This window comes from Sesamum indicum, linkage group LG12 (assembly GCF_000512975.1).
Source record: "Sesamum indicum cultivar Zhongzhi No. 13 linkage group LG12, S_indicum_v1.0, whole genome shotgun sequence".
NCBI classification, from domain to species: Eukaryota; Viridiplantae; Streptophyta; class Magnoliopsida; order Lamiales; family Pedaliaceae; genus Sesamum; species Sesamum indicum.
In genome coordinates this window covers 4,453,488-4,464,637 of record NC_026156.1, presented here as the reverse complement: position 1 = coordinate 4,464,637, position 11,150 = coordinate 4,453,488, and the positions used below count along the sequence as shown (strand labels likewise).

The following is an 11,150-nucleotide window of genomic DNA, read 5'->3' as shown; positions in this document are numbered from 1 at the left end:
TTCCTAAGAACATTTATCAAGTTTATCATTAATCTTTTTTCCTCTCCTTTTTAGACTAGCCTTGTATATTTCTCGTAGATCACACTATTTTACCAAGTATAATTACTCCTCGTCTCGCTCTCCATCGCATGTTAGGACACATGTCAGGATGATTCTCTTCAGTCTATCAGATATACTTTTAGTTCACACCTTCCCCCAGAATAAGAACACTTGCTCAATATGTATATGCTTTTACTGCACAAGAATTTTAAGTGTATAATATATGTGGCATTGTAAGATAATTCTGATTACAAGCAAGTTCGTGGTCAAGATTTGTTGTATTATTCTCTACCAACTACAAACACATTCAGTGCCCGTAAGGTGCAAAAGCTTTGCAGTTCCCCAGGAGAAGAAATAAAATTATGAAAATGAACACAATCCCACCCACACCTAGAAAGACCGGAACTGGAGACTCGAGACAACTATAATCAGGGTATTTACACTCATGGAGCAAGTAGCTTCTTGATTCCAGATTTCTGTTCAGCCGTCAACCTAGTTGGGAACTTTATGTTGAACTTGATCCTCAGATTACCCCTCTTCGTGGGTTCTTTAGGAATTGGCATCCCTTCCCTGGGCACTATTTCTTCGTAGTTGGGATGGATCACATTGTTGACAGGGATAGTCAAGTTCCGTCCATCAAGTGTTGTGAGGTGGATGGTGTAGCCTGTTAATGCTTCTGCTAGTGATATCTTCTGTATAACAACAAGATCATTGCCATCCCTTGTGAACACACTGTGCGGCTTCTCATCTATTATGAATACTAAATCTGAAGGAATGACATTCGGCTGCTCGTTTCCTTTCTCTGGGAATGTAATCTTTGTCCCCTTCTTCCAGCCAGGTTTAATGTCGATGGTCAGGATCTCTTCCACTGGTAAGGTCTTCCTGCCCAAAGAGACCAAATGTTAGAAAACCAATGAAGGTAGACTGTAACTACTCTGACCAGAACCATGAAGTACCATTTTTATTTACTGGAATGTTCTAACCTACCGATGAATTCAGTATTTTAGTTTTCCAAGTTTCATTGCAGAAAAGGAAAAAGGTCTCCTCAGTATTTAGGAGTTTGCTGTCGATGTAAACAGTGCTGCAAATATTTAGAGGATGTATACTAACCATTTGAGATCAAACAGTAACAGGCACTTGTCATCATTAGTCAAGTAATAAGATCAAGGTCTGGATACTTCCTAATGCAACAAAAAATTCATCAATCAGTCCCAACTTCCCCTCAAGCCCACTTCCAAATGTTATTATAAACCTCTTATTAGAACTCGCCTTTTCCGAAAGAAATTACAGATGACACTAATATTGATGTTCATAGCATACCCCTAGATCTCTAGCACCCCAATCCGCTTTCATTAGTTTGACATACATGTCCAGAGAATTATGAAGAACAATGCAGGGAACAATAAACATACACGCTAAAAAACCAATCTTGCAAATATCGCTGACCCAAGAGAAGTATTGAATTTACACGCCCGACAAAGCAAACAAAAAGATAACTTGGAACACAATGCACAGAGATAGTCCCATAAAGTCATTAAAAAGCAACTAAGTTGATAAGAAGGCAAAAACTAGAATTTATCGGATAAATAATGAGCAGGTATGTGTAATAGAAGAGAGTAACATACCCACTAGCATCGGATATCTCTCTAGAAATTTTCATCCTCTTTGTTGCTCCCTTGTATAGCTCCTCTAAACTGCAAGGCAACTTTTGCTCAATGGGTGGCGCCTTTCTTGGACCTGCACTCATTGGTCTGGTTTCTCCGAAAGAACTAAAGATATCATCCCCGAACATGGAACCCCCAGTGAACCTGGAACCACCCCTCATTCCGCTACCACCTCCCATTCCTCCAAATGGGCTAGAAAAGCCAAAGAACTCTGCAAAGATGTCATCAGCATTTCTAGGATTGAACCTAAACACATTTGGTCCGTCTCCTGTTTGGAAGAATGTTGCACCACCAGGACCACTGGCATCAGGTGGCGGCACTTGACCTTTCAGACCTTCTTCACCATACTGATCATAGATAGCCCTCTTTTGTGGATCACTTAGAACCTGCAGAATAAGCAGAAATTAGAATATGGCATTCCCTGGTACCCACATGTCGTAGTCAGATGACAATACAATTTATCAGATGAAAGAAGCTGACAACATCTTCAGTAAGTAAATGAATATCCAACCCAAGCTGACTTTATAAACCAATTTACATGTTACGCCACATAGAACAAATCATAGCAATCCAAGAGTTGCCAGTATGAGCATTAGTCCGACAATTTACAGGATTGAACAAATAAAGGAATTCTCCATTATATTATAGTCTCCTAACATAAAATCCTTAATGGTTTCATATCTACGGAAATCCATGCTGATAAAAGCTCATCCGAACACACAATACAACACAATTATCAGTGTTTATGTCAAGACATTAACATTCAAATCCGAATGGAACCCAGAAAGTAAACAAAAAACCAATCTTTTAGAAAGAGCTACATAACATCCGCCCTCAACTCCGACTCCCATGTCACAAGTAGCTCACGGATAAAACACACGCACGAACAAACATACAAAACAAATGATATAGAAACCCAGAAACACATACCTCATAAGCTTCGGAAATCTGTTTAAATTTGGCCTCAGCTTCCTTCTTGTTGTTGGGATTCTTATCAGGGTGCCACTTCATCGCTAGCTTCCTGTAAGCTTTCTTCAAGTCGTCATCCTTTGCATTCTTGTCCACCTGCAATATCTTGTAGTAATCCACACCCATGTCCTCTTTCTTCTTCTACTTCTCCAAATCTGTGTGTTCTTCCACTCAAAACTCCGTGCACTCGGTATAGAATTCCAATGGAAAATCGCGATGTAGAGCTGTGTGTTTATAAGGGATTCTTGATCGGTCAATTGATTATAATGTGGAGGTGGTGATGATGTATGTATACTGCAGATTGATGTGGTGGAGGGTGCGGGAAAGGGACAGGGGAGATGAGTCTGGAAATTAACAGGAGGGTTATGCTAGAAAGACGTGGAACTTTCCAGATTTCGGTTGGGCTCAGGCTCCAATCTCCCGGTACAATTAATTATTTAACTCCCGGTACAATAAATATTAGACATTTCCATATAATTTATTTTTTATTAAATTAAAACAAACCAAATAATTAATCAAAATACTAAATTAAATAAATTTTAAAGGTGCATAAATTAATATTGTTAATAAAATCAATTGGTTCAAAAAATGATTAATTATGAAAATATGATTTTATAATTTGAATCTATTATGATGATAAAAGTGAGTGATATATATATATATATATATATATAAATATGATTTTATAATTTGAATCTATTATGATGATAAAAGTGAGTGATATATATATATATATATATATATATGAGGTGAGAAAATGGTGATGTCATATTTACATTGAAATCCTTTAAGCACTAGAAATATTAGTATGAGGTGAGGTGAATTCTTTCTCAGCTTGATGATGAGTATTTCATCTACTCTTCCTTTCTCTGTCTAGCTGCTTCTCACATCTACATCTCTGTATTAATTATATTATAAGTGTAATATACTTATTATGTATTAATATATAATTCAAAATATATGACTCATACATTTTACTGTTAATCTGATTCGATCAAACCTAATTGAAGCAACAATTTTTCCTGCAACATGCATTACTTGTTTATCTATAATCATATGAAAAAATATCAACAAATTCCTGTGAAAAATTAAATATTAAAAATCATCATTATGTTATGAACAAAAACTCACATTGTCTTTGGACAACTTGAACCTATTTTTTTAGGGACAATAACTAAAATGTCGCTCCTGATCAACTTGGGTCTTTGAAAATATATCTATAATATGTAAAATTAAAATTGTATATAGAAAAAAATATTTTTTCAATTCGTTAAATATGCTCAATATTGATTTAATTAAAAAATCATGCTCATTTTATAAGTCCATTAAGCTTCAAAAATTGATGAAATTTAGTTTTTAGTTTTTGATTGAAAAATGACATGGAATTCCAATTAGATATTTGTTGCGAGTTTTTAGTCCTACGTGGCTTAAAAAATGAATTTAAAGACATGTTGGACACAATTATATGTATTATTATTATTTATAAAAATAAAATTATTATCTTTTAAAAAAATAATAATCAAAATTCCCCCAACCCCAATCTCTCCTCTGCTATGGCGACAGTCATCTCCTTTCTTCTTGGCACTGTTTCTGGGTTACAATCGTCGCCCAGAGGTCAGGAGGCGCATGGGCCATGCTCTTCCTCTGCAGCGGCAGCTTTGCTATTTCTTTTTTAAATTTAATTTTTAATTTATTTAATTAAAAGAATATGATATTAAAAATATTAATATAATAATATATTTACATATAAAATAATATTTTATTACTAGTAAATATTTATAGATTATTTTAAGATTTAATAAATTATATATAGGTAATATATATAATATTATATATAGATTAAATTAGAGAATTGGGCAAAATTGTCCCAAAAAATGCACTTTCCAGACCTATAACCTCAGTCAACACACGTGTACCACAATTTCTGACTTTATGGAATTTTTTAATTTTTTTTTTAATATCACAAAGGGTATAATTGATATTATATTTTTCTCGAAAATTTTTTTGAACATTTATAATACCACAGAGTTCATTGAGTTTTTCCCAAGATCAAATGGAAGACAAAGGTGGTATGGTATAGAAACAAATAAGTTGACGCAGGCTGGGTCCGGGTCATGTAATAACTCCAACTTTCTTAACTTAAAAATACATAAAATTTTTTGAAATAATTTACTACTAAATGAATTGTAATTTCAAGTTTATCATAGTGAAACAAGTTGAGGTTAAAACGGTTCTTTTATTTTTTTTCTCCCACGTACGATACCAACATTAATGTCATATAATAGCAATAGAAAAATTCACTGGATTTCTTTATTGTTTTAGTACATGATAAATAACTAATTGGATTGGTTGGATAAAATAACTGACCAAAACTAAGTAAAAACGTCCTAATAAATTAATAATAAACTTGGGTAAGAAATGCATTAATATCTTATGTCGACAGGTCATATAAAAGCAACAATTTTCTCAGTTCATAATTAATCACTTTGCCCTAAATTTCACCACAAAACAACATTTGACCAGATTACTTGCCGGGTTTGCTCGGGCTGTTTAGTCAATGACATTAAAGGGTTGCCCATTATTATATATATATATATATATATATATTTTGTATCTATAATAGTGAAGGGTAGGGAGAACACTTTAATGTTTATAATTCAGGACCTCTATAGGGGAAGAGATGATATTAATTCAACTAATTACTACAATTTATTAAAATTCGCAAGAACATAAATAATGTTGGAGGGAAAAAAGAGTTATAGAATATTAAATTCAACTTATTATTGTTGTGAATTTTGATCCAAGTGCTATCTGCACTAGAAAAAAATTTACTTTTGACTATATTTTTTTAAATGGTTATAAATTAAAAATAATGGTAATTAATTATTATTAAATAAAATCAATTTAAAAACTTATCTTATTTCTACCTGAAAATTATTTGCTGCAGGTAAGATTATGGCAAATATTTTTACCATACTTACAAAAATTATGGTTAAAAATCGTTGCAAAGTTGTAGTTAATGACTATTTATTTTTAATTTTGATAATTAACTATAATTAAATGTTATATTTCTTCTAGTGTTGATATTTATAATGAAAAATTGTTAATTAGGTTCTGATTGATGATGTTGAGTGAAATTTTTACTTCTTTCTAAACAAATAAAAATATTACATTATTATTGGTAAGATATTTGGTTTAATAATTGAATTTTTGGCAGAAATTAAGTAATAAAAAACTTCTCTATATTAAGAAAAACATCATCTTTAATATATGTTGATTTCCAGCATAATCAACACTCTTTATGCTTTCTAAAAACGATAAATGCATACATATATATATATATATATATATATATATATAGCCAAGAAAAATACAAAAAAGTGAGTTTTAATTGAGACTGTCTTTATTTGAATAATATTGGAACTATATTTGAAATTGCAGCAATATAAGTATAATTAGCAGCAAGAGGACCAAGGCCATTTTGTGTTTTTCCATATGAAGCAACGATCAATCCTTGTTCTTCCAGGACAACATTGTACGTATTCATCCCGTCCTTTCTTCCCGTCCCGATATGCTGGATTCTGTTTTCTTGGATGCTCATGAAAAGGAACATTTTTCCACCAAAGCTCCACAGCCTATACAATATATAATTACACACACACACACACCGTCATATATATACATATATATAAACAGAGACACAAACATATTATCATCATCATCATCATCATATATATATATATATATATAAATATACTTACATTCCAATAAGTGACAAATGAAACTTTATGGGGCAGCAACCAGAAGAATGCATCATGATCCTGTATGTTGGAGGGGATGACTCTCTTGGCTGTCAATGATGCCGTGAAGTTCGTTCCCAACTTGGGATGTTGTACTGACACCAGTGCGTACAATTTCTCCCCAGGTTCACTCACTTTCAGCCTCCAGTTCCCATCCATATCCTAATTAATCGTATTTGTACGTACATATATACGTACTCATCAGTTGTAAAACAAATGGAATGAATCAAGAACCCACCCACGACCACAAGTCAATTAGAAACACAAGTGATTACCATGAAAGGGCTTATATATTCAGATTTGGGAACCAGATCTGAGGTTGGGTTAAACACAAATGTTACACTTTCACCCCATGGCGTATTACTGGCCTGAAATTAAGCAACACATCTATATGGTAATTCTGTAACACAACAAGCATATATGCAAAGGAGAGCAGTAGCATGCAGTTGGTAATGAATGAATGAGGATGATCACCTCAACAATGCATTTCTTCAGAGTCTTGCTAGAGCCTTCCATGTCGTAGCAGTAGTACAAGTTCACTGGACTTCTCTCGTACCCCACACTTGGAGGTATTCGCAGAAGAAAACTCAATCTATGCAAATAAATATAATTAAGCAGCTATATATATATTTGATTGTGACAAACTCTGATTACGTCCTGCTAGTTAATTAATTTTGTCTGGTTGCACCATATATATATATATATATATATATACATATGTTAATTATGTAATTTCTGGGAGAATAAAATAAAAAGAAACATTAATTACACAGGTCCATTTGTCTTGGCGGCACTTCGAGCATCTTCGGCCGATAGGAAGTTGGGAGGTGAATAGGGTGGACGATCAAGGTCGATTAGAGCATAGCGGGCCCGGAACCGGAAGGAGTGGTGGACAGGGTGGCGGCGCTCATGCCGGACAGTGCCCTCATAGAGTGCAACGATATTTTGTATCTGCTTAGTGGCACGCAGAGGCGAGATGCGACGGATGAGGCAACGGAGGGCAAGGGGGATTGATAATATGGTGGAAGTGAAAATGGTGTAGACGATGTAGCATACAAGATATATGGGAGTCATGTTCATCTACCCAATTTGCATGCTCACCTCCTACTTATATACTACTACACATGTGCTTCCAAATTCTATCATCACATTTATTTTATAATTGATTTAATTCAATCAAATTTAATTTAAGTAAAAAATTTCTTCATCAAGTCCCATTTGTAAAAAGTGCATTACTTTTAGTCAAATATTTAATAATACATATAACATTGATTGAAAAGTCTACCCATAAATACACTTATTATATAGTTTGTGCTTATATATGTATATATGAAGTGATTGAATCAATTAAATCATATATATATATAGTAAGTAAAATTACATTTGTTACTATTAGTATATATTTTTACAACAATAAATGGTCTAATAATAGTCTTTGCTATGTGAACATGAACAATCATAAAAGTTGGTGTAAAAAGATTGAACTTTTGTTTCATATGAATGTGGAAAAAAAAAAATTGCACAAGATTTATTATTTTAAAAATTGTATATCAATATATATTTAGAGTCTTTTTTTAATTTTTTATAACTACTCACAAGCTACCCATATTAAAATAAAAATAACTTAAAAAATAATATTCTCAAAATAGTCTTTTTATATTTAATTATACTTTGTAATCTTTTTAATCGAACACAGTATTATATTATCACATAAGATATTATATATACAATAGTCGAATCAAACATCATATAATAAATAATGGATTGAATTATCACTATGCGTCATTCCACCCAATCTCATTATGCATAATCATATAACACTGAACTAAATAAAAATAAAAATCTAATATTAGTACCTTCTCCACAATCCTACTGCGTAATTTTGGCCATAATTTTAAGGTAAAAAACTGAAATTTTTGCTCTGATTTCTTTAGGGTGAAATGAAAAACTTTTTATTTGACTAATAACATTTTAAAAATATTATGAGCATAGTAAGGTAAGAATTATATATTGATGACAATACATATCACTAATTGTTTAAATGATAATTTTATGCATTATTTTTATCATTAATAATTATATTACAACAAAATTGAAATTATTGACAGATTATATATATTTTTAAGGACAATGTTAACATTTCATATTGATATTTCATTACTAACATTATATTCTTTTTTTAGTGATAAAATTTCAAAATGAATTATTAGGTTACATTTTTTAAATCAATACTTTTAAATCCCTAATTATAATTTCAATTTTGCTCATCAAATTAACTACCATCAGCTTTAGAAATCAATTTTAATTTAAATACATATAATAAATTTGTCGCTTCATTATAAGAAATTATGTTAATTTATTTTTCATTTTGATGGGATCTGTAATAAGTCATATGGATTTATTATTATTATTATTAAAGAAAATAATTATAATTCAATTTAAATAATAATAATAATAATAATAGAAATGTTACATATCAGAGATTTTCATCGTTCCGACCGTCTCAATCTTATCCCACGGATTTGCTGGTTTCTCACAAAGCGGAAGCCCCAAATTGGTAGATGGAAAACACGACGAGTTGGGAGCAAAAACTAAATGCAGTGACCCACATCCTAACCAACCCAACAACCACACCGCCGCTCCACTCCCAGCTATTCATAGCCACCCAAATCCCCTGCTACATCAACTGGGACTACCCGCCACTTCTCTGCCGCCAATCCTCCGCCGCCATGAGATGGGTCTTCTCCCGGTTTCTTAGAAGGGCTTCAAGATTTGGGCTTCCGGAAACGTCTTGGCGGTCCAAATGCCCCTACCTATTGCCTCCGCCGCTGGTCTTGGCCCAGGGAGTGGAGGAAGCCCAGTGGACCGAAGAGGAAAAGAGAAAATACACGCGGAGAAGACTGAGAAGGAAGAGGCTGGGCAGCGACGTCCATCCCTTGATTCCCATTATTCTCCCTAATCTCTTGTTGTTTTCCCTCTTGTTTTGGGATCCGATTCAACTGGACGACACCTGAATTCTTGACATCGGTGCTACTATTCAAACGGCGAATTGGATTAGATGTATGTGTATTTATCTTAGTTGATGTTGGGAGATTAGGGTTGCGTCTTCAACTTTTCTTTGGATGGGCTTAATTTCTTGAGTTGTATTGTGCAATGCCATCGTTTATCTGCAGTGAATGAATTTCAGTTCTTTCTGATTGTGGGAAAGACTGATTTTTCTGGAAAAAACAGGGCGAGTGGTCACCAAAAAAGATTATGCAACGGCCTGCTTTTTTCTTGTGGAAGTTTTCAAGATCTGTGCATGGTTTCAAGAGGTCGGAAAAGGAAAGAGCTTAGAAAGAAGTGGAAGGTGTATGTGGATGTGGGGCAGGTTAAATTTTTGTTCCAATTTAAATTTGATCATATTAAAATCCACTTATATTTATCGTGAAATTAATATATAATTTAATAAAAATAATTGGGATAAGTGTTTTGTTTTAGTATGTGATTGATTTAATTGGAAAAGATCTAATTTGAACAAAAATTTTCTGTAGACCTGTTCTCATGTGGTCTAGTTGAAAACAGAAAAGCAATGCACATTGCACATGCTCTCACAACTTGGAGAGTGGGGACTACTATGGTTACTCAATGCAAGTGCAACTCTCCTAACCAAATACAAATATTAATTTTGAGTTGAATATTTAATATAATAAAATGTTAGAAAACAATGATGTGGTTTAAGGGAAAAAAAATATTGAAATAAATAAATTCCAACCTAATACCTCTTTGAAACTCAGAAAGGGGTGAGAAAGGAAAGAAGCAAAATCATTGGGCCGGATGTGCAATTTCCATGGAAATATTATACTCCGCTAATCGCGCAGCAATTTCACTTAGCCCAAGGAATAAACAAAAGTAAAGGTGTTGACAAAGCGAAGGTTGAACCGTCAAACGCAAAGCTAACAGACACTGATTTAATGATTTGATTAACCAACCAAGTTTCTCCCTTCTTTCCTAAGCCCAAACTAACTTAACTTGGCATTTTTTAACCATAAATTTATCAAATGTTGTATTTGGATGATAGGATTTGAAGTTTGAAATTTTTAATAATGATTTCTTTGAATAATTCTAAGTTTAAAATATTTTTAATATTTTAATTTTAAATTTGTATTAAGTTTTATTGAATATTGATGGATTTTAAATTTCACTAATATAAAATCATCAAAAATTATTTTTCCAAATCATCATCTCAAATCCAAATATAATTTAGGATCTTTTAACTACGTGCTTCACGGTAAAATGGATCATCTAATATAGCACATAAGTCATCTTAATCAAGTTGCAATTCTAGATGAATGAATGTGAGAATGAAAGCAGCGCGAAAATATTTTAAAAAAAAAAAAAAGAAAAGAAAAGAAACAAGAAAAATTTCATTTGGGATTGGAAAGAAAGGGAAAAAGGTTGATAGGATATACCTATATATAGGGATACACCATAAATTAGGTTCCCTTAATGCTGAAGTTGCAATCAAATGAATGCCAAAATTTTTTATATATTGATGATGGGAAAAGAAGTGGATATTGGATGCAGACATATTACCGGATAAGAAGGTACATAGTAAGTTGAGGAAAGGAGAAGGGATAATGGTATGTAAATGTGCATCATAATGTATTGTATGGTTTCAACCACCTAATTGGGCTGA

The 11,150-nt window shown here is 32.7% G+C and overlaps 2 protein-coding genes across 3 annotated transcripts; one reads left to right on the top strand and one right to left on the bottom strand.

Annotated features, from left to right (window-relative positions):
- On the bottom strand, window positions 223–3,086 carry LOC105175571 (dnaJ homolog subfamily B member 13-like). Of its 2 annotated transcripts, none has more exons than XM_011098054.2 (3): window positions 2,634–3,081; window positions 1,665–2,089; window positions 223–921 (listed from the first exon to the last, which is right to left on the bottom strand). In XM_011098054.2, exons 1-3 carry the CDS (start codon window positions 2,796–2,798, stop codon window positions 483–485), a joined length of 1,029 nt encoding a protein of 342 aa, XP_011096356.1. In that variant the 5' UTR covers window positions 2,799–3,081; the 3' UTR covers window positions 223–482. The 2 variants fall into 2 exon arrangements, with proteins under 2 accessions (XP_011096356.1, XP_020553965.1); XM_020698306.1 differs by having other exon boundaries at window positions 734–917; window positions 2,634–3,086.
- Window positions 8,939–9,764, top strand: LOC105175570. Its single transcript, XM_011098053.2, has one exon. It carries the CDS (start codon window positions 9,034–9,036, stop codon window positions 9,484–9,486), a length of 453 nt encoding a protein of 150 aa, XP_011096355.1. The 5' UTR covers window positions 8,939–9,033; the 3' UTR covers window positions 9,487–9,764.